Genomic DNA, 21239 nt, shown 5'->3' with positions numbered 1-21239 from the left:
CAGCGCTGCTGCAATGGCGGGGCCGTAACTCGCCCCCCTGAGACGGGGGCGACGGGGATCGGCCCTTCAACAAGCTCACAACCCGCTCCCAAGGGAGCGGGGCCGGCGCGGGGAGAGCCGTGGCACAGGCAGACACCACGCCACGCTTTCCCCTTGAACAACCAAGATTTTTATTTCTGTGCCCCCAGCCCCCCCAGGCGCCGGCCCCCCCCCAAGGAGGACAAGTGACGGCACCTGCGGGGACCAGGGGCGATGTTAAATAAGGAGGCGAGGTGGGGGCACGCGCTGCCGGCTGCGTGTCCCCCCCCCCCCCCAGCCCAGGGGTTGTGCGTGGCCCAGGCAGTGCAGCCGGGGTGGGGGGCACCCCACTTTCCCCCCCCCCCCTATTTGGGAGGCCGGTAAACCATTTTCCTGCTTTTCAGTACAGACCACTTGTGGCGCTTCATGTAGTAGAGCAGGGAGATGAGGAGCCCCGAGATCATCAGCATCTGGGGGGAGGAAAGAGTTGAGCCCCCCGGAGCCACCACCCCGGTGCAGAGTGGGGGTCTGGGCACTGCCACCCTCCCCGCATGCTCCCGCCACCCCCCCCCAGCCCCCAGGGCACAGCACCCACCTTCAAGCCCATCCGTTTGCGGTGGTCGTGCTCTGGCTCTGCCGCCCACCGCAGGAACGTGCAGATGTCCTTGGCGATCTGCGACATGGTGGCCGGGGTGCCTGGGGAGGAGCGGGGGGGGGGACGACTGAGCACCCCGGGGACCAGCACCCCCATGGGACGGCACTGTGCTGCACCGGGCCCCTCTTACCATCGTCGAATTCCAGGATTTCATTGTAGATGGGGGGAGCCATACCGATGGCCTGGCCTGGGAAGTAGGGGTTGTAGTGCAGCCCCTCCCGCACCGTCACGCCGGCTGGGGGGTCGCAGTAGCCCGTGAGGAGGGAGAACACGTAGTCCTCCCCGCCGTGCCTGCGATGGGGGGGGTAAAATCAGCCCCGGGCATCAGAGACCCCCAGAGCAGCGGGGCTGGCGTCCTCCTCCCCCCAGCTGGGGGGGGTCTGCCGGGCACCCCGAGCTCCTCGCGGGTCTGGAACCCGCCGCAGCGTCCCCTTACCGGGCGTTGACGATGTAGCTGAGGTCGGGGGGCAGCGCCCCGTTGTTGGCGGCTCGCGCCGCCTCGGCGTTGGGGTAGGGTTTGGGGAAATAATCGGAGATCTTGCCGGGACGCATGAACATCTCGCCGTTCTCATCGGGCCCGTCCAGCACCTCTACCTGCGCCGGGAAGAACCCTGAGCCGGGACGCCGGGGTCACCGGCCACGGCGAGATGGTCCCCAGTGTGTGTGTGGGGGGGTCGGGCGGCGGGACGAAGACACCCTCACCTCCTCGGCCAACGCCTTGGCCTCCGCCTCGGTGTGGGTGACGCCGATGAGATTGCGGAAAGCCAGGTACTCCATGCTGTGGCAGGCGGAACAGACCTGCTTGTACACCTGGAAACCGCGCCGCAGGCTGCGAGGAAGAGGAGGGAGACGAGAAGGAGGTGACGGACCCGCCTCCCCCCCTCTCCCCCCCCCCCCCACCCCTGCCGGTGTCCCCCCCGTTACCTGCCGTGGTCGAGGGCTGACAGCGGTCCGCCGTGGCTCCAGGGGAAGCTCGGCGGGTGCATCTCCAACTCGCCGGCGGCGAGGGGCGAGCGGAGGGCCAGGGCCAGAGCCAGACCGCCCCCCCCCCGCCGCCGCCAGCAGCCCCAGCGCCGAGAGGGCGGCTTTCCCCCCGCGCCAGCGGCCGCCGAAGGACGACATGGCGGCCTGGGGAGGGTAGAAACGGGGAGGAAGGGGGGGGGGGGTACAGCCGTCAGGGACCGGGGACACCGGGCAGGGATTCGGGGACACCGGGCAGGGATTCGGGGCCCCCCCTCCCCGTTCCCCTCCCGGTGACCTTCGCGGGCCCGGGGCTCACCGGGGCGGGCGCCGTCCGGACCCGCGGCAGCAGGAGGCGGCCGTAGGGCCGCAGCGGGAGGCTCCGCACCGCCGTGACCGCCGACATCGCCGTTCCGTTCTTCCCGGCGGCCGCCGCGCGAGCCGAGGTCGAGGGGGACGCTGGACCGGACCGCCCCGGACGTGGCGTCCGCGCCCTGACGTCACCCGCCGGCGGAAGCGACGTCATACACCCGCTCCCCCAATTCCACATTCCCTCCCCCGCCCCGTCTCAACAGACCGGCTCCGCTCCCGTCCCGGCTCCGTCTTTATTGCACCGTGCAGGCCCCCCCCGCCCGATACACACCGAGCACCGCAGCCCCCCCCCCGCCTCGAACGGGGGGGTCCCCGCTGGCAGCACCCCCCCCCCCCCCCAGGGCAGGACCCGCTGCCACCCGGGGGGGCTCAGCCGGGGCCAGCGTCCCCGTCCCCTGGAAATGGGGACGTCACCCCCGCCAGCCCCCCTGTCCGTCCGTGTGTCCGTCCACATCCGTGGGTCCGCACAGGGGGAGCCCCTCACTTCCAGAAGAGAACGTTCCAGAGCAGCAGCCAGCAGGGATAGACGCAGAGGGCGAGGAAGGGGAAGAGGAGGGAGCCGTAGAGGTGATGTTGGAGCAGCCCTTCGGCCACGGCCGCCAGGAAGAGCTGCCAGCCCTCCGCCACCGCCGCCGGCGCCTCCACCAGCTCCCGCTGCAGGAAGATGCCCAGCAGCAGCGTGACGGCCGGCGTGGCCAGCACCAGCAACGCCGCCAGCAGCACCCTGCGGGCGACGGGCACGGTCAGCCGCCGCGGGGACCGGGCAGAGACACCCCCCCCCTCCCTCCTCGCCACCCCCCTGGCATCTCCCCCCGCCCCGCCATCGGAGAGGGGGTCCCGGCCCCCCACGGCATTCACTCACTTGGGACCGGTGGGCCGGACGGCGGCGGCGGCCGGCACCATGGTGGCGGCCAGGAGGAAGCCGAGGGAGAAGTTGAGGAGGGCAAGGCAGCCCAGCTGGACGGCCAGGTACAGCAGCGCCAGCAGCTTCAGCGTCATCCAGCTCCGGTCGCTGCCGCCGCCCGCCAGCACCCTGCGGGGACAAGGAAAGGGGAGACACGCTCAGCCCCCCACGGCCATGGGGGGACGGCACCCCACGGACACCCCCCCTGCCTCCCCCGGCACCTGTGGGTGTTGTGGGGTAGGGCCATGCCGGCCACGTAGATGGCGATGACGGTGAGCACCACGGCCTCCGACTCGGAGACGGGGAAGTGCTGGGTGGCCACGTGCTGGCCCAGCACCGGCAAGAAGTAGAGAGCGAGGCCGGCGGCGTGGCAGATGAGCAGCGGCGGCACCAGCACCAGCAAACCAGGCCGGGACTCCTGCGGAAAGGCGGGGGTGAGGACGGCGGGAGCGGGAGGTGGGGGGGCCGCGGGGAGGGGAAGGGCCCTGACCTCCCCTGTCGCGTGGTCGCCGTCCCAGAGCCGCTCGGCGCTGCCCGTCTCGCACTTGCTCAGCTTCATCCAGAGGTCCAGGGCGTGGGGAGGGTCAGGGAAAGGAGCGGAGCGGGTTTGGCCGCCCCTCGCCCACCTCCCGGCCCCCCTGCTCCCCTGCCCAAAAGGATATCTTGAGGACCAGGACGAGGATGAGGAAGCCGAAGGCCGGCATGTAGACGCCGATGGAGACGAAGCGGGACAGGGAGGGCAGGAGGTAGAAGAAATAGGACTGGTGCAGCCGCTCCAGCAGGTTGTTGAGTTTCCGAAACATCCCCTCCAGCGTCCTGTGGGCAGCGGGCATGGCGAAGAGCAGGGGAAGGCTGCACCTTCCCCGTCTCCCCCCCCCCCCCCAGCCCCCCCACTCACTTGCCGACGGTGGTCATGTCGTACTTGTACTGGCGGAAGCTATTGATGCCGCGGAGGGTGATGGCCTCGATGTGGTAGCGGAGGAAGAGGCCGTGGTCACCGCGGGGCCGCCCCGAGGCCTGGGCCAGCACCATCAGCAGCAGCGTCTGCAGGCTGTGGGCGTAGGCGGGCAGCGAGTCCCAGTCCGAGCGCTGCAGCTGTGGGGAGAGAACCCATCCCATCGGGTCACGGAATCACAGTCATTGAAATTGGAAAAGACCCTCGAGATCCTCAAGTCCAACCATGAACCCAACACTGCCAAGTCCACCACTAAACCATGTCCCTAATCGCCACCTCTGTGCGTCTTTTGAATACCCCCCGGGATGGTGACTCCACCACTTCCCTGGGCAGCCTGTTTCAGTGCTTGACAATCCTTTCAGTGAAGAAATTGTTCCTCATGTCCAATCTAAACCTTCCCTGGCACAACTTGAGGCTGTTTCCTCTTGTCCCATCACTTGTTACTTGGGAGAAGAGACTGACTCCCACCTCGCTACAACCGCCTTTCAGGTAGTTGTAGAGAGCGATAAGGTCTCCCATCAGCCTCCTTTTCTCCAGGCTGAACACCCCCACCTCCCTCAGCCGCTCCTCAGAAGTCTTGTTCTCTAGATCCTTCACCAGTTTCGTTACCCTTCTCTGGACATGTTCCAGCACCTCAATGTCTTTCCTGTAGTGAGGGGCCTGAAACTGAACACAGTGTTCGAGGTGCGGCCCCACCAGTGCCGAGTACAGGGGGACAATCCCTTCCCTAGTCCTGCTGGCCACACGATTTCTGACACAAGCCAAGATGCTCTTGGCCTTCTTGGCCACCTGTGAAACCCGGGTCCTGTGGGACAGCAGCTTGCCCCGAGGCCGGGCCAGGGGCCGTGTGTCCCAGGAGGTCGCTGTGGACCGGGTTCGGCCCCAGCCAGGCTCACCTTGCCCTGGATGGTGCAGAGCAGCCCGTTCTTCTGGCAGAAGGCGTGGAAAAGGTTGAGGAGGTCGAGGTTGGGCAGCTGCCCGTTCAGCCCCTCCACTGCCACGTCGAAGCTGGTGACCACGTCGCTGCTCAACTCCAGCGAGATGGCTGCCTGGATGGCCCCCGCCCGGCCCAGCGTCCCCGAGGACCGCACCTCTGCAGGCACCGCACCGCATCAGCACCGCCACCGGCCCCTCGGCACGCCGGAGCGTCCGGGGAACGGCTGCAGCGCCCTCCCTGCCCTGAGCCAAAGCCTCACCGGTGATGTTGACGTCGTGGTAAGCCTCCAGCCAGGCCTCCATGCCCAGCAGGTCGTGCTCATTCACCAGGAAAATGATGTCCTTCGCCCAGTAGATCTGGCCTGAAGGCAACAGGGTGGCTGCAGCAGCATGGTTCCTGCCCCAGCAAAGCCCGGCACAGTCCCGGCAAAGCCCAGTCCCTACCCCAGCAAAGCCTGGCACAGCTCCAGCAAAGCCGGGTCCCTGCCCTGGCAAAGCCCAGTCCCTGCCCTGGCAAAGCCTGGCACAGCTCCAGCAAAACGCGGTCCCTGCCCTGGCAAAGGCCAGCACAGTCCCAGCAAAGCCTGGTCCCTGCCCTGGCAAAGCCCAGTCCCTGCCCCGGCAAAGCCTGGCACAGCCCCGGCAAAGCCCAGTCCCTGCTCTGGCAAAATCTGGCACAGCCCTGGCAGGACCTGCTCCCCGTGCTGCCCCCCAGAAAAGCCGGGGCCCCCCGGGGCTGTGGGCAGGTGGGTACCCAGCACTCCCACCCCTTGCATCCCCACTGGGCAGGGACCTGCCCAGGGATGGGGATGCTCAGCACCCCAGGAGACCCCCCAGCCCCCACCAGGCATCGATCCACAGCCCCACAGCCCCCCGAGACAGCAGCAGGCTGCAGGACGGGGTGCCGAGCCCCCCGCGCTGGGGCCTTACCTCGGAAGTAGGAGGCGAGGGCCAGCATCAGCCCCACGGCCTGGTTGTTGTGGGGCCCCTCGCTGCAGGGCACGCTCAGCACCAGCGACTCAGTGCTGGCAGCACGCGGCGCCCGCAGGATCCCGTAGACGTTCGTGCCCTTCACCATCTGCCGAGAGAAGGAGGGGGCTCGGGGAGGGGGCCAGCCGAGCCAGGGTAGGGGGGACTGGGAAGCCGGTACGTACGTATCGCTCTCGGGTCTCATCGGGGAAGGGCAGCGTGCGGGAGAAGGGCTGCCTGTGCACCTCCAGCCCCAGGTTCCACATGGTCTTCTCCAGCCAGGCCACCGGCATGCCCCTGGGGAGCGGGAGAGGTGGGATGGACCCCCCTCCCTCAAAATCCCTGGGGTCACCCCCTAAACAAGCGATACCCCCAAGGCCCTCGCTCTCACCCCGCTTTCTTCTTGTGGCCGGCAAACTCCCGGGCGTAGGAGAGGGCCCGCTCACCGAACAGGAACTGTTCCTCCACCATGGTGGAGCCCATGGCGTTCTCTGACATGTAGGTGCGGGGGGCAAGGGGCTGGAAGGCCAAGGCCAGGAACCAGCCCAACCCCGCCACATAGCTCAGGGTGCTGCAGGAGAGGAGAAGGGGTCTCGGGGAGGGGGTCACCCCCTGGCAGCGGGTGCCAGGAGGTACCCCAGCCCCGGGGTAGCCCCTCTGACTCCCCTCGGCACTCACCAGAGCGGGGTGTTGAGGCGCAGGACGAGGCGGGACAGCGCCCGCCGGCAGTGGGGGTCCGACAGCAGCCCCATGGCGGGGGCTAGGGGCTGCCGAGCCTGGGCTGCTGGGTGGGGGGGGGAGGGGGTAGATGGGGTCCCCAAAGGCACAGGGAGGGTGCTAGCCCCACGGGCACCCCTCGCCCGGGGCTGCCCAGGGACCCAGCCAGGCCCCCCCCCGCTCCCAGGGCCCCCGATGCAGCCCCCGGGGCTTGTCCCCAAACACCCTGTCCCTGCCCCACCTGCACCCCACAGCCCCCATCCCTGCCCCACATGCTCCCCATAGCCCAGTACCCACCCCACACGGCCCCAGCCCTGCCCCACATCCCCCCCCAGCCCCATCCCTATCCTCTACACACCCCCACAGCCCCCATCCCTGCCCCACATGCACCCCATGGACGAGTACCCGCCCCACAGGGCCCCAGCTCTGCCCCACATGCACCCCGCAGCCACCTACCCCCCTCACAGACACCCCACGGCCCTGCCCCTGCCCCACAGCCCCCCCACAGCTCCCATCCTCGCCCCACACACACCCCGTAGGCCCCGTCCCTGCCCCACACCAGACCCCCGGCCCCGGCCCCATCCTCTACACACCCCCACACGGCCCCAGCCCTGCCCCACACGCACCCCACAGTCACTTACGCACCCCACAGCCCCCATCACCGCCCCACAGGCCCCCCACGGCCCCGTCCCGGCCCCCCCGGTGTCCCCTCGCCCCCCCCCCCAAACCTCTCGGTCTCACCGCCCGCACAGGCCGCTCAATCGCCCGCGGAACGCGACAAGGCCGAGGGGGTGGAGCCCAGAGACATCGATGGGCACCGCCCGTTTCCCCCCCCCCCCGCCGCTCTGCGCATGAGCCAGCAGGCGCGCTCCGGGGGTGGGTGTGCAAATGTGGGTGTGCAAGGAGGTGTGTGCGTGTGTGCAGGTGTGGGTGTGCGAGAGGGGGCGTGCGTGCAAGGGGGTGAGTGTGCGAATGTGGGTGTGCAAGGGGCATGGGTGTGCAAGAGGGAGTGTGTGTGCAAGGGTGCGTGCGCATGGGGTGAGTGTGCAAGGGAGGGTGTGCGTGTGCAAATGTGGGTGTGCAAGGAGGGTGTGTGCAAGGGGTGTGTGTCCAAGGGGTGCGTGGGTGTGGGCACAAGGGGCTGTGCCGTGGGGCTGGGGGTGCGTGTGCAAGGCGGGTGGAAGGGTCTCTGAGATGGGGCAATGGGGGCGTGCAAGGCAGGGTGGGCGTGCAAGGGGCTCTGCAATGGGAGGGGGTTTGGGCGTGCGAGGGGGCTGTGCAGCAGGGGTAGGTGTGCGAGGGGGGTGGGTGTACAAGGGGCGTGCAAGGCAGCAGCGCAGTGGGGCTGCACAGTGGGAGTAGGTGTGCAAGGGAGTGTGCAAGGGGAGGCGCAAAGCAAGCGGAGCTCTGTCTGCAAGGAGGGGGCCGTGCCAGGACCCCCCAACACCCCGCCATGCCAACCCATGCCACGTGGGCACCGCGGCACCGGGGGTCTGGCAGGGAGCCCTGGCATTGCCGTACCCCAAGGGAAGGCGCACGGCACACACGGCACACATGGCACACACGGTACACAGCACACACGGTGCACAGCACACATGGTGCACAGCACACATGGCCCACACGATGTGTGGCACACACAGCACGTGGCCCACATGGCACACAGCGCACGGCACACACGGTGCACAGCACGGCAGACGGTGGCAGCCCTTTATTGACAAGGGGCTCGGGCTGGTGCCGCCCCCCAGCCCCCCCAGCATCGCCGTGGCAGCGGCCGGTGCCGCTCAGTCCCCCAGCAGCGCGGTGACCTCCCGTAGCCGTTCCCGCACCACCCGGTCCAGCACGGCGTGGAGAGCGCGGCAGGCCTGCCCGGCCGCCTCCAGCACCGTCTCCAGCCTCTCCTGGTGCAGGCGGGCGCTGAGCTGGAGGAGGGCGATCTGCCCCGACGCCGGCAGCAGCGCCAGCACCAGCCGCGGTCCCCCCGCCGCCTCCTCGGGGGAGCTGAGGTCGGCCAGGGGGGTGTCCTCGGCCAGGCCGGCCGAGCAGGCGCAGACGTAGTCCCGCATGGGGATGCCGGCATCCATCACCGCCAGCGTGGCCGCGTTCACGCCGGCGCAGTAGTTGCCGCCGTCGGCTTGCAGGATCTGGAGGAATGGCGGGTTCGGTGAGGCGGCAGCTGCGCCGGTGTGAAACCCACCAGCCCCCCCCCCCCTTCCTTCACAGGCAACGCCTCGTTCCCCCTCCCCATCACCTGGACGTAGATGTCGATCTGTGAGCGGGGGTGCAGCTGGGTGAGGATGGCGGCCTCGAAGGTCTGCTGGAGCTGGAGCGCCAGCTCGCCCGTCTGCCGGTCGCCGCGGGGCCGCCGGCGGCGTTCGCTGGTGCCGAAGGTGGCCACGCTGTACTGGCAGTTCACCAACGCCCGGTCGGGCAGCGCCTTGCTGCGGGAGCCGCGCATCTGCGGGGACAGACAGACATAGAGACAGACGGACAGAGAGAAGCGAGGACCCAGAGCGGCGGGGCCCGGACGGGCCCGCTGAGGCCTCACCGGCCGTCGCCTCTCACCTCGTGGGGGCCGTAGACCACGGCCAGCGCTTTGGTGTTGCCTTGCTCGATGTAGGCGGAGCCGTCGGCCTGCGCGAAGACTCCCATACGGGCGCGGATCTTACGGAGCTCGGCGGGACGGCGACCGTCCGCCCGGTACCCCTCGTCCGACAGCAGCTCCGGCGCCGCCATCTTACCCGGCCTGCCCCCCGCGCCGGACTACGACTCCCGGCGTGCTCCGCGCCGGCTAGAGGCGGGTTGGACTACAACTCCCGGCGTGCTCCGCGCCGGCCAGGGGACACGCCTCCTCCGCGCCCGAGGCCACGCCCCCCCGCCGCCACCGCCAGAGGCGACGCCCCCTCTGAGGCCACGCCCCCGCGGGGCCGGTGCTCGGCGCTGCCCGGGCGGGGGGGAGCGGTGGGGACCGGGGACCGAGCACCGGACCGAGCCGTTCCGAGCCGTACCGAGCCCTACCGAGCCGTACCCGGCCGTCCGGTCCCGTCCCGTCCCGTCCCGTCCCGTCCCGTCCGGTCCGGTCCCGCCATGGCAGCGGCGGCGGCAGCGGGCCCCGGCGGGTTTCAATTCGCCATCGACCGCGGCGGCACTTTCACCGACGTCTTCGCCCGCTGCCCCGGCGGTCGCGTCCGCGTCCTCAAGCTGCTCTCCGAGGACCCGGGCTACGGAGACGCTCCCACCGAGGGCATCCGTCGCGTCCTGCAGGAGGTGCCGCCGCTGGATCCCCCCCGGGACCCTCTCGCGACCCCCCCCACCCCGGGACCCCGCGGGACACCCCCCCGGGACACCCCCCGGGACACCCCGGACCCCGCCGGGACCCCCCCACGACCCGTCTGGGACCCCCGGGACCCCCCCGTAGGATCTCCTCAGGACCCTCCCCCTGAGTCCATCCCCCCGGGACCCCGCGGGACCCCCCCGGGACACCCCCGGGATCCTCCAGGACCCCCCGGGACCATCCCCCTGAGACACTCCGCTAGGACACCCTGAACCCTGCCGGGACCCCCCCCAGAACCCCCCCGGGACACCCCAGGATCTCCCCAGGACCCTCCCTCAGGACCCTCCCTGAGACTCCCCACCCCCCGGACCCCCCCCCAAGACCCCAGACCAGCTCTGTATTCCCTCCCAGGGCTGGGGCTTGGGACAGCCTGGTCTGGTCCAGACCCCCGCCCACCCTGTGCCAGGGGGGCCGTGGGGCTGGGGGTCCACGGTGGGGCTGGGGTTCTGTGGTGGAGCCGTGGGGCTGGGGCTCCACCATGGGGTGGTGGGGCTGGGGGTCCACGGTGGGGCTGGGGGTCCGCGGTGGGGCGGTGGGCTGAGGCCTGGGGTGCCGGCAGGAGAGCGGGGTGGCGGTGCCGCGGGATCAACCCCTGGACACCTCCGGCATCGAGTGGATCCGCATGGGCACCACGGTGGCCACCAACGCGCTGCTGGAACGCCGGGGCGAGCGCCTGGCCCTGCTGGTCACCCGCGGCTTCCGCGACCTCCTCCACATCGGCAGCCAAGCCCGTCCCCGCATCTTTGACCTGGTGAGGGCCGGCACCGCCGCGGCACCCGCGCCGGCACGGGGTTGGGGCGGCACGTTCCCGTGGCCCACACCCTCTGGGATGGGGGTGCCATGTCCCCGTGTCCCGCACTCTCCGGGCTTGGGGCAGCCCACCCCCGTGACCCGCAACCGCCTGCAACCGGGCTGGCACGTCCCCGTGACCGGGACCGTCCAGGCTTGGGGCAACGTGTCCCCACGCGACCCACGCCGTCCGGGCTCGGGCTGGCACGTCACCGTGCGACTCGTGCCGTCTGAGCTCGGGGCGTCGTGTCCCCGCGTGACCCGCGCCATCCCGGCTCGGTGGGGCCCGGCGCGTCCTTTGCCCGCCGCGGACGTCCTTGGCGGGGGCGGGAAGTCCCCGGATCCCGGGTGCCGCGTCCCGTGAGCGCCGCTGGGCCCCCCGCCACGGCCCCGCGCCAGCCCCGGCCCCGCGCCAGCGCCCGCGCGCCGCCCCGGCCGGCCGGGAGCCAGCGGCAGCGCGGTGAGGCCGGCGCGTCCCCGAGCGGGCGGCGGGGTGTCCCGCGGTGGCCCCCCGGGTGACGTCCCCGTACCCTCCCCACGCAGGAGGTGGCGGTGCCCGAGGTGCTCTACGAGGAGGTGATCGAGGTGGACGAGCGGCTGATCCCGCACCAGCCCGGCTGCCGCCTCCCGGGGAAGGAGACCCTCCCGCTGCTCGAAGGTGGGGACCGCCGCCACGGCCGTGGGGAGGGCGGCCGGGCTCGGTGGGGTGGCATCCCCCCGTGACCCCTCCTGGGACCCTCCTGCTGTCCCCAGGCTCCACGGGGGCATCCCTGCTGGTGCAGCGGCCGCTGGAGCTGTCGGCGCTGCGGCGGGAGCTGGAGGGGGTGCTGGCCCGCGGCATCCGCAGCCTGGCCGTGCTGCTGCTCCATTCCTACGCGTGAGTCCCGGGGTAGGGGGGGGGGGCCTGGGGGAACGGGGAGGGGGGGACCGCAGCCGGACCCCCACACCCGACACCGTCCTCGGTCTCCCCGGCAGCTGGCCCGGCCACGAGGAGCAGGTCGGGGCGCTGGCGCGGGAGCTGGGTTTCCGGCACGTCTCCCTCTCCTCCGCGGTGGCGGCCATGGTACGGGCGGTGCCGAGGGGCTACACGGCCTGCGCCGACGCCTACCTCACCCCCTGCATCCACCGCTACCTGGAGAGCTTCCGCGCCGGCTTCGCCCACCAGCTGCGGGTGAGTGGGGCTGCCGGGACCCCCCGCATGGGCACCCATCCTGCCAGGACCCCCCCGTGGGCATCCATTCCACCGGGACCCCCCACGGGCACCATCCCACCGGGACCCTCCGGCAGCGCCCATCCCACCGGGATCCCCCCCTGGGCGCCTCTCCTGCCGGGACCCCCCGCGAGCACCCATCCCACGGGGCCCCCCACCCGCAGGAGGTGCCGGTGCTGTTCATGCGCTCGGACGGGGGGCTCACCCCCATGCAGCACTTCAGCGGGGCCCGCGCCATCCTCTCGGGCCCGGCCGGCGGCGTGGTGGGCTACGCCATGACCACCTACCGCCGCGAGGACGGGCAGCCCGTCATCGGCTTCGACATGGGAGGTGAGCGGGGCCGGGGCGGGGGGCTGGGGTGGGGGGTCCGGCCGGGGCTGAGCCGCGCTCCCCAGGTACCTCGACGGACGTCAGCCGCTACGCCGGCGAGTACGAGCACGTCTTCGAGGCCAGCACCGCCGGCGTCAGCATCCAGGCGCCGCAGCTCGACATCAACACCGTGGCGGCCGGCGGCGGCTCCCGGCTCTTCTTCAGGTGGGTGGGGGCTCTTGGGCACCCATGGGTGCCCCGGCCAGGGCACGATGGGACAGGGGGGCTCGGCCGAGCCTGGGTCCGGCCCGGCCGTGGCACAGCGGGCATGGCCGGGACCCTCCTGCTCCCGCCGGCATCTCCCCTCCAGGTCCGGGCTCTTCGTGGTCGGCCCTGAGTCGGCGGGCGCCCACCCCGGTCCAGCCTGCTACCGCAAGGGTGAGTGGCCGCGGTGCCGGCGGGTGCCGTACCGCGGTGCCGCGCTCACCGTCCCCGTCTCGGCGCAGGGGGTCCGCTGACCGTCACGGACGCCAACCTCTGCCTGGGGCCGCCTGCTCCCCGAGTACTTCCCCCGCATCTTTGGTCCGGGTGAGGACCAGCCGCTGTGCCGGGAGACGGCGGCGCGGGCATTCCGGGACCTGGCCGCCCGCATCGACGCCTTCCTAGCCGGCACCGCCGCCGGCGCCCGCCAACCGCTCTCGGTGGAGGAGGTGGCCATGGGCTTCGTGCGGGTGGCCAACGAGGCCATGTGCCGGCCCATCCGTGCCCTGACGCAGGTGGGGTGGCCCCGGGGCAGGGCGGGGGGGGGCTGTGGGTGCCCGGTGCCGCCGCCGGCGTCACCCCCCCCATGTGTGTCCCCCCCACGCCAGGCACGGGGCCACGACACCGCCCGCCACGTGCTGGCCTGCTTTGGGGGCGCGGGGGGGCAGCACGCCTGCGCCATCGCCCGCGCCCTGGGCATGAGCAGGGTCTTCATCCACAAGTAGGTGCATGGTGGGGTGGGGCGGGGGCTCCGTGGGGACCCCCCCTCTGCCAGAATCACCGGACGAGGGGGCTGGTCCCACTGGGGTGGGAGCACCTGGGGGGGTGTTGGGATGTTCCCAGCGTCTGGGTAGATGGTGTGGGGTTGAGGGGCTCTGGCTTGCCCCCCCCCCCGCCACCCCGAGACAGATGCATTGTTTTTGGGGGTGTCCCAGTCCCCGGGTGTGTGTGTTGGGTTTGGGGTGCCCTGGTGCCCAGGGGGTTGGATTGGGTTTGGGGGTGTCCCAGGTCCCCAGGCTGGTGTGTTGGGTTTAGGGGTGCTCCCATCCCCGTGGGGATGTGCTGGGTTTGGGGGTGCCCTGGTCCTCGGGTGGATGCACTGGATTTAGGAGTGTCCCAGCCCCCCAAATGGATGCGCTGGGTTTGGGGGTCCCCTGGGTGGAGGATTTGCGGGTCCCGTCCCCGGAAGGCTGCACTGGGTCCCCCAAGTGGGGTGCATTTGGGGGGGGTGCCCCTGTCCCCAGGTGGTTTTGTTGGGTCTGGGGGTGCCGGGGGGCTGGGGGGCAGGGGTCGCGGTCCCCGGGAGGCGGCGGCGGCGGGCACGGCAGCGTCGCGGGTGGGCGTCGCGCAGGTACAGCGGGATCCTGTCGGCGTACGGGCTGGCGCTGGCGGACGTGGTGCACGAGGCGCAGGCCCCCTGCGCCCTCCGCTACGAGCCGGCCGCCTTCCCCCGGCTGGACGGGCGCATCGCCGCGCTGGAGCGGGAGTGCCGGGACGCGCTGCGGGCGCAGGGCTTCACCGGGTGAGCCGTCAGGGGTCCCGGGGCGGGGGGACGGGAACGCCGGGATGATGCCGATGCCGTTCCCCCTCGCTGATGGGGCTGCCCCGCAGGGAGCAGATCCGCACGGAGGCTTTCCTGCACTTGCGCTACGAAGGCACCGACTGCGCCCTGATGTGCTCGGCCAAGGGCCACCCGCCCACCCCGCGCTCCTGCCGCTCCGGAGACTTCCACGCCGCCTTCACCAGCCGGTCCGTCCCGGCGCCGCCATCCCCGTCCCAGCGCCGCGATCCCCATCCCAGTGCTGCAATCCCCAACCCAGCACCACAATCCTCATCCCGGCACCATGTTCCCCATCCCAGCACCACGATCCCCCTCCTGGCACCGCAATCCCCATCCTGGCACCGCAATCCCCATCCTGGCACCACGATCCCCGTCCTGGCACCACAATCCCAATCACTGCGCCGCGATCCTTGTCCCAGTGCTGCAATCCCCATCCCAGCACCACAATCCCCCATCCCAGCACCGCGATCCCCATCCTGGCACCGCAATCCCCATCCTGCTACCGTGATCCCCGTCCTGGCACCGTGATCGCCGTCATTGCGCCACGATCCTTGTCCCAGTGCTGCAATCCCCATCCCAGCACCACGATCCCCGTCCTGGCACCGCAATCCCCGTTCTGGCACCACGATCCCCATCCTGACACTGCGATCCCCGTCCCGGCACTGCCATGCCATGCCGGGGGCGGCTGGGCGTCTCGCGGTCCCCCCCCGCCGCAGCTGGTGCCCGCTCCCACCCCGCAGGTACATGGTGGAGTTTGGCTTCACCATCCCCGACCGCCCCGTGGTGGTGGACGACGTGCGGGTGCGTGGCACCGGCAGCAGCGGCATCAGCTGCGAGACCCCCCTGGCCCCCAGCGGGAAACCAGCCCGCGTGGAGACGGTGAGGGCAGGGGGGGTCTGGGGGGGGCCCAGGGGGGTCCCAGGGGGGCAGGGGATGACCCGGCGTGGGGCTGGGGGCTCGGGCTGGGTCCTGCAGGTGACACAGTGCTACTTTGAGGAGGGGTACGTGGAGACACCGGTGTTCCTGCTGGAGGAGCTGGCCTGCGACCACACCGTCACCGGCCCCGCCATCATCATCGACAAGAACAGGTAGGGACCCCAGGGTGACAGCAGGACCCCAGGGGACTAGCAGGGACCCCAGAGTGACAGTGAGACCCTGGGGGCTGGTGGGGACCCCGGGGCCATGGCAGGGACCCCAAGGAGCTGGCGGGGACCCCAGGGTGACAGCGGGACCCCAAGGAGCTGGCAGGCACCCCGCGGTGACAGCAGGGACCCCAAGGAGCTGGCAGGGACCCCAGGATGACAGCAGGACCCTGGGGGGCTGGTGGGGACCCCAGGGTGACAGCGAGACCCCAAGGAGCTGGCAGGACCCCGGTGAGATGGCAGGGACCCCAAAAAGCTGGTGGGACCCCAGGGAGCTGGTGGGGAGCCCGAGGAGCCAGTGGGAACCCCACGAAGCCAGCAGGGACCCCGGGGAGCCCCGCGCCCCTCCAGCTCCCGGTGCCACCGCCTGTCTCCCCCAGCACCATCGTGGTGGAGCCGGGCTGCACCGCCAGCCTCACCCGCTTCGGCGACGTCTGCATCGCCGTCGGCTCGGGGTCCCCGCGCCCTGTCGGCCCCCAGCTCGATGCCGTCCAGCTCTCCATCTTCTCCCACCGCTTCATGAGCATCGCAGGTGGGGTCGGGGGGGGCTGCCCCCCAGCCATGCCTGGGGCAGGGAGACGTGGCGGCTGGGGTTTGCTGGGGACAGGGGACGGGACGAGGGGGGCTCTGTGGGGCAGGGGGGCTCTGTGGGGCAGGGACCCCCTCGTGAGGGTCTGCCGCGTTCTCCCCCCCCGCAGAGCAGATGGGCCGGATCCTGCAGCGGACGGCCATCTCCACCAACATCAAGGAGCGGCTGGACTTCTCCTGCGCGCTCTTCGGGCCGGACGGGGGGCTGGTGTCCAATGCCCCCCACATCCCCGTCCACCTGGGTGCCATGCAGGAGACCGTCCAGTTCCAGGTAGGAGAGTCCCCGGGGACCCCTCCCTGCTCCGGGACCCCCCCCGCCGGGGACCCGCTCAGCCCTTCCCGGTGCCGCTGCAGATCCGCAACCTGGGTGAGGACCTGCGGGAGGGGGACGTCATCCTGAGCAACCACCCCTGCGCGGGGGGCAGCCACCTGCCCGACCTCACCGTCATCACCCCCGTGAGTGGGGGCCGGGGGCGCGGGACCCCCCACCCTGGGACACCCCCCGGGGTGCAGGACCCCCCGCCAAGACACCGGCTCGGCACCGGGCTCTCCCCAGGTCTTCTGGCCGGGCATCCCCAAGCCCGTCTTCTTTGTGGCCAGCCGCGGGCACCACGCGGACATCGGGGGCATCACCCCCGGCTCCATGCCCCCCCACTCCAAGGCGCTGCGTGAGGAGGGGGCCGTCTTCGTCTCCTTCAAGCTGGTGAAGGACGGTGTCTTCCAGGAGGAGGGTGGGTCTGCGCCGGGATGGCGGGGATGCGGTGGGGGTGTGGTGGAGACGGCGGGGATGGTGAGGATGGTGGGGATGCGGTGGGGATGGTGGGGATGCGGTGGGGACGGTGAGGGTAGTGGTGATATGGTAAAGATGATGAGGACGTGGCTGGGACAGTGGGGATGCACTGGTGATGGTGAGGACATCGGGGATGGTGGAGGCATGGTGGGGACAGCGAGGGCATGGTGGGGATGCGCTAGGGACTTGGTGGGGATATGGCGTGGACGTGGTGGGGATGATGAGGATGTCAGGGATGTGGTAGGGATGGTGGGGACGTGGTGGGGGCAGTGGGAACACGGTGAGGATGGTGGGGATGCAGTCGGGATGGCAGGGACGGCAGGGATGCAGTGGGGACGTGGGGGGGATGGTGGGATTGCGGTGGGGACATGTTGAGGACAGCAGGGACATGGGGATGGCAGGGATGTGGTGGGGACAGGTTAGGGACAGCAGGGACATGGTGAGGATGGTGGGGACATGTTGGGGACGGCAGGGACACGGTGGGGATGGCGGGGACGTGGTGGGGACACGTTGGGGACAGCAGGGACATGGTGGGGATGTGGTGGGGATGGTGGGGACATGGTGGGGACGGCAGGGACATGGTGGGGATGGCGGGGACGTGGTGGGGACATGTTGGGGATGGCAGGGACATGGTGGGGATGGCAGGGATGTGGTGGGGACAGGTTGGGGATGGCAGGGACACAGTGGGGATGGTGGGGACACGTTGGGGACGGCAGGGACACGGTGGGGATGGCGGGGACATGTTGGGGATGGCAGGGACATGGTGGGGACATGTTGGGGATGGCAGGGACATGGTGGAGATGGCGGGGACGTGGTGGGGACAGGTTAAGGACAGCAGGGACATGGTGGGGATGGCGGACACGCGGTGGGGCCGGGCACCCTCCGCCCCGCCGCCGCTCACTCACTCGTCCCCCGCAGCGGTGACGGAGGCCCTGATGGCGCCGGGCCGCGTCCCCGGCTGCAGCGGGACCCGGAACCTGCAGGACAACCTGTCGGACCTGCGTGCCCAGGTGGCCGCCAACCAGAAAGGGATCCAGCTGGTCACCGAGCTCATCCGCTTCCACGGCCTCCCCGTCGTCCAGGCGTACATGGCCCACATCCAGGTGGGACCCGCCGGACCCCCCGGCCCCCCCCGGTCCCCCCGGCCCCGCCGTGACGCCCGCCGTCCCCAGGCCAACGCCGAGGTGGCCGTGCGGGAGATGCTGAAGGGTTTCGCCGCGCGTTGGGGCACCGCGGTGGAAGCCGAGGACCGCATGGACGACGGTTCGCCCATCCGGCTGCGGGTGCAAGTGGATCCCCAGGAGGTGAGCGGGCGGCCCTGGGACGTGGGACATCCCCCCACCCCCAAGATGGGGTTTGGGGGAGCCCCCCCGGGACGGGATGCGGGGCCACCCCTCGTCCCCGCTGTCCCCGCAGGGCAGCGCCGTCTTTGATTTCTCGGGCTCGGGGCCGGAGGTGTACGGGAACTGCAATGCCCCCCGCGCCATCACCCTCTCTGCCCTCATCTACTGCCTGCGCTGCATGGTGGGCCAGGACATCCCCCTCAACCAGGTGGGCGCCGGACCCCCAGGCTGCAAAAGCCCCGGGCTGCGGGACCCCCCAGGCTGTGGGAACCCCTGGGCTGCGACAGCCCCAGGCTTTGAAACCCCCAGGGCTGTGGGACCCCAGGGCTGCAGGACCCCCCTGGGCTGCGAAACCCCTGGGCTGCAAAAGCCCTAGACTGCGGGACCCCTGGGCTGCAAAACCCCCCAGGCTGCGAAACCCCCCGGGCTGTGAAAGCCTAGGGCTGTGGGACCCCCCCGGGCTGTGGGACCCCCTGGGCTTTGAAACCCTCAGGCTTTGAAACCCCCAGGGCTGTGGGACCCCCAGGCTGTGGGACCCCAGGGCTACGGGACCCCCCAGGCTGCAGGACCCCTCTGGACTGCGAAAACCCCTGGGCTTCAAAACCCTCGGGCTGCGGGACCCCTCGGGCTGCGGGACCCTGGGGCTGCGAAACCCCCCGGGCTGTGGGACCCCAGGGCTGTGGGACCCCCCTGCATCCCCCTGCCAAGCAGGGCAGAGCCCCCCGAGGAGCCCTGGGCAGGGGCTGTTGGGGGGAGTTGCCAACCTAGTGCTGCCCCGGGGGGTGAGGGGGTCCTGGGACCCCAATCCCCTGGGGTGGGGGGGCCCTGGGACCCTGCTCCCCTCGGGTGGGGGTCTGGGACCCTGCTCCCCTGGGGCAGGAAGATGGGGGGGTCTTGGGGTGCTGCAGGTGTGGGGCAGGATCCGTTAGGGGGGCCAGCCAGGTCCGATGGGTGTCGTGTCCCCCCCAGGGCTGCCTGGCCCCCGTGCGGGTGGTCATCCCCAAGGGCTCCATCCTGGACCCCTCGCCCGAGGCTGCCGTGGTGGGGGGCAACGTCCTGACCTCCCAGCGGGTGGTGGATGTCATCTTCAGGGCCTTCGGGGTCTGTGCCGCCTCCCAGGTAGGGACCAGGGTGATGGGGGGTCCCGGGGGTCCTGGGGGTCAGGGGTCCTGGGCATCCAGGGACCCAGGGTGCTAGGGGTCAGGGGTGCCAGGGGGTCCTGGGGGTCTTGGGGTTCAGGGTTCCTGGGGTGCCAGGGGTCAGGGGTCCTGGGGGTCCCAGGAGTCTGGGGTGCTGAGGGTCCCAGGGGGTGGGCGTGCTGGGGGGTCAGGGGTCCCAGGGGTTGGAGATCCTCGGGATCCCAGGTACTGGGGGGTCAGGGGTCCTGGGGGTCACAGCGGTTGGGGGGCCTGGGGGGTTGGGAGTCCCAGGAGTGCTGGGGGTCCTGGGAGTCAGGGGTCCTGGGGGTCCCGGGGGTCCAGGGTGCTGGAGGCTGGGGGTCCCAGAGGTTGGGGGTCCTGGGCTGCCAGGGATCGGGGGTCCTAGGGGTCTCGGGTGTTGGGGGTCAGACTCCCCAGCTGGGGTTGTGGGGGCCCCCCCACCCTGTGCCCTCAGGGCTGCATGAACAACGTCACCTTCGGGAACGAGCGGGTGGGCTACTACGAGACGGTGGCGGGGGGCGCGGGGGCCGGCCCGCGCTGGCACGGCCGCAGCGGGGTCCACACGCACATGACCAACACCCGCATCACCGACCCCGAGATCCTGGAGCAGCGGTGAGCGCCGGGGGGAGCACGGGGGGGGGCTGCCGGGGCCCCGCCGGCGCACTGACCCCCTGTGTCCCCATCGTGTGTGTGTGCCCCCCACCCAGGTACCCCGTGGTCCTGCAGCGCTTCGAGCTGCGTCGGGGCTCGGGGGGCGCGGGGCGCTGCCGGGGGGGCGACGGGGTGATCCGGGAGCTGCTCTTCCGCGAGGACATGGTGCTGTCGGTGCTGAGCGAGCGCCGCGCCGTCCGTCCCTACGGCCTGCGAGGTGAGCGGGGACCCCTGCAGCCCCCCCAACACCCCCCATCACCCCCTGAACCCCCCCCCCCCCATTTCTGCCGGTTAGGGGGCAGCCCCGGCGCCCCGGGGCTCAACCTGCTGCTGCGGCGCGATGGCCGAACCATCAACCTGGGCGCCAAGACGTCGGTGCCGGTGGAGCCGGGGGTGAGCGGCACGCGGGACCCCCCCCCCATGCTCCCCTCCAGCACCCCGGCACCCCCTGACACCCCATCTTCTCCCCGGTGCAGGACATCTTCCGCCTGCAGACCCCCGGCGGGGGCGGCTTCGGCTCCCCCGGGGAGGGGGGGGACACCGAGGAGGCCGCCGAGCCGCCGGCACCCCGGAGCTTTGCTGAGCGTGGGAGCGTCTTCGAGTACCGGCGGGCTCAGGAGACCGTCTGAGGGTCCCTGCCCCCCCGAACTGTGGCCGTGGGGCGGCCCCGGCCCCGGCTACGCACACCCCGTGGGGAAGCCCCCCAACCCCAGGTACGCACAGTCCATGGGGCAGCCCCCCCATTCCTAGATGCGCACAGTCTGTAGGGCAGCCCCCCAACCTCAGATACGTACAGTCCATGGGGCAGCCCCCCCAACTCCAGCTACGCACATCCCAAGAAGCATCCTCTCCCGCTCCCAGCTATGCACACTCTGTGGGGCAGCCCCCCCCCCAATTACTAGATACGCACAGTCTATAGGGCAGCCCCCCACCCTAGCTATGCACACTCTGTGGGGCAGCCCGCCAACCTCAGATATGCACAGTCCATGGGGTAGCCCCCCCGTTCCTAGGTACGCACAGTGTATGTAGGGCAGCCCCCCCACCCCAGCTATGCACACTCTGTGGGGCAGCCCCCCCCCATTCCTAGATACGCACAGTCCATGGGGCAGCCCCCCCACCCCAGCTATGCACATTCTGTGGGGCAGCCCCCCCCATTCCTAGATACGCACAGTCTATAGGGCAGCCCCCCCACCCCAGCTATGCACACCCTAAGGGGCAGCCCCCATCTCCACGCCTCAGGCTCCTGCCCCCCCACTCCAAGGGGACTGGAGGGTCACCCCGCCGTGGGGCAGGGCTTGGGCTCTCGCAGTGGGGCAGCCCCCCCCCCCCCCCGCCACGGCACTGCCCCTGGATTCCCATGCTTGTGCCTCACTGCACCGGGGGCTCGGCCCCTCCATCTGGGGGGGGGGCCGAGCCCTGGGTGTGGGGGTCTCCCCCCACCTCTGCCCCACTCCTCCCCAGCTCGGTGCCTTCCAATAAACGAGCCTTCGGGCCCTTCCCGCATGGCTGTGTGCGTGGGGGGGGGGGTGCGCTGGGGGGGTGTCTCTGCCAGGCAGCCCCTGCCCCAGGGGGTCCCCAGGGAGCAGAGCCCAGGGGTCCTCGGGGAATGGTCCCCAAG

The 21239-nt window shown here is 71.1% G+C and overlaps 4 protein-coding genes across 7 annotated transcripts; 1 reads left to right on the top strand and 3 right to left on the bottom strand.

Annotated features, from left to right (window-relative positions):
- Positions 1-146: 146 nt before the first annotated feature.
- On the bottom strand, positions 147-1795 carry LOC115340168 (cytochrome c1, heme protein, mitochondrial). Its single transcript, XM_030011315.1, is given in 7 exon segments — positions 147-488; positions 614-714; positions 804-964; positions 1110-1267; positions 1376-1502; positions 1598-1713; positions 1715-1795. Coding segments are annotated over 7 exon segments (849 nt in total). The 3' UTR covers positions 147-383.
- A 241-nt stretch (positions 1796-2036) lies between these two features.
- Positions 2037-7324, bottom strand: GPAA1 (glycosylphosphatidylinositol anchor attachment 1). Of its 4 annotated transcripts, none has more exons than XM_030011312.2 (12): positions 7215-7324; positions 6448-6553; positions 6161-6340; positions 5955-6066; positions 5731-5878; positions 5061-5162; positions 4761-4957; positions 3808-4004; positions 3572-3725; positions 3131-3483; positions 2868-3038; positions 2037-2729 (listed from the first exon to the last, which is right to left on the bottom strand). In XM_030011312.2, the coding sequence occupies exons 2-12, from the start codon at positions 6519-6521 to the stop codon at positions 2486-2488; spliced, it is 1932 nt and encodes a 643-aa protein (XP_029867172.1). In that variant the 5' UTR covers positions 6522-6553; positions 7215-7324; the 3' UTR covers positions 2037-2485. The 4 variants fall into 4 exon arrangements, with proteins under 4 accessions (XP_029867172.1, XP_029867174.1, XP_029867170.1 ...); XM_030011314.2 differs by having other exon boundaries at positions 6448-6550; positions 7215-7289; XM_030011311.2 differs by lacking the exon at positions 7215-7324 and having other exon boundaries at positions 2038-2729; positions 3131-3327; positions 3400-3483; positions 6448-6550.
- An 855-nt stretch (positions 7325-8179) lies between these two features.
- EXOSC4 (exosome component 4) lies at positions 8180-9335 on the bottom strand. Its single transcript, XM_030011316.1, has 3 exons — positions 9049-9335; positions 8735-8941; positions 8180-8627 (listed from the first exon to the last, which is right to left on the bottom strand). Exons 1-3 carry the CDS (start codon positions 9217-9219, stop codon positions 8268-8270), a joined length of 738 nt encoding a protein of 245 aa, XP_029867176.1. The 5' UTR covers positions 9220-9335; the 3' UTR covers positions 8180-8267.
- Positions 9336-9389: 54 nt separating this feature from the next.
- OPLAH (5-oxoprolinase, ATP-hydrolysing) lies at positions 9390-21124 on the top strand. The gene is given in 27 exon segments (XM_030011308.1): positions 9390-9750; positions 10377-10568; positions 11150-11264; positions 11360-11483; positions 11582-11777; positions 11981-12146; positions 12212-12350; positions 12496-12563; positions 12632-12669; positions 12671-12901; positions 12995-13107; positions 13738-13908; positions 13998-14135; positions 14688-14826; positions 14923-15035; positions 15470-15621; positions 15788-15948; positions 16032-16133; positions 16234-16408; positions 17386-17570; positions 17640-17771; positions 17884-18018; positions 18780-18929; positions 19425-19582; positions 19678-19838; positions 19917-20014; positions 20098-21124. Coding segments are annotated over 27 exon segments (3885 nt in total). The 5' UTR covers positions 9390-9570; the 3' UTR covers positions 20251-21124.
- Positions 21125-21239: the final 115 nt, after the last annotated feature.

Source organism: Aquila chrysaetos, chromosome 4, assembly GCF_900496995.4.
Source record: "Aquila chrysaetos chrysaetos chromosome 4, bAquChr1.4, whole genome shotgun sequence".
NCBI lineage: Eukaryota > Metazoa > Chordata > Aves > Accipitriformes > Accipitridae > Aquila > Aquila chrysaetos.
Note: the sequence above shows the minus strand (reverse complement) of the source record. Positions and strands in the feature narration are given on the sequence as shown.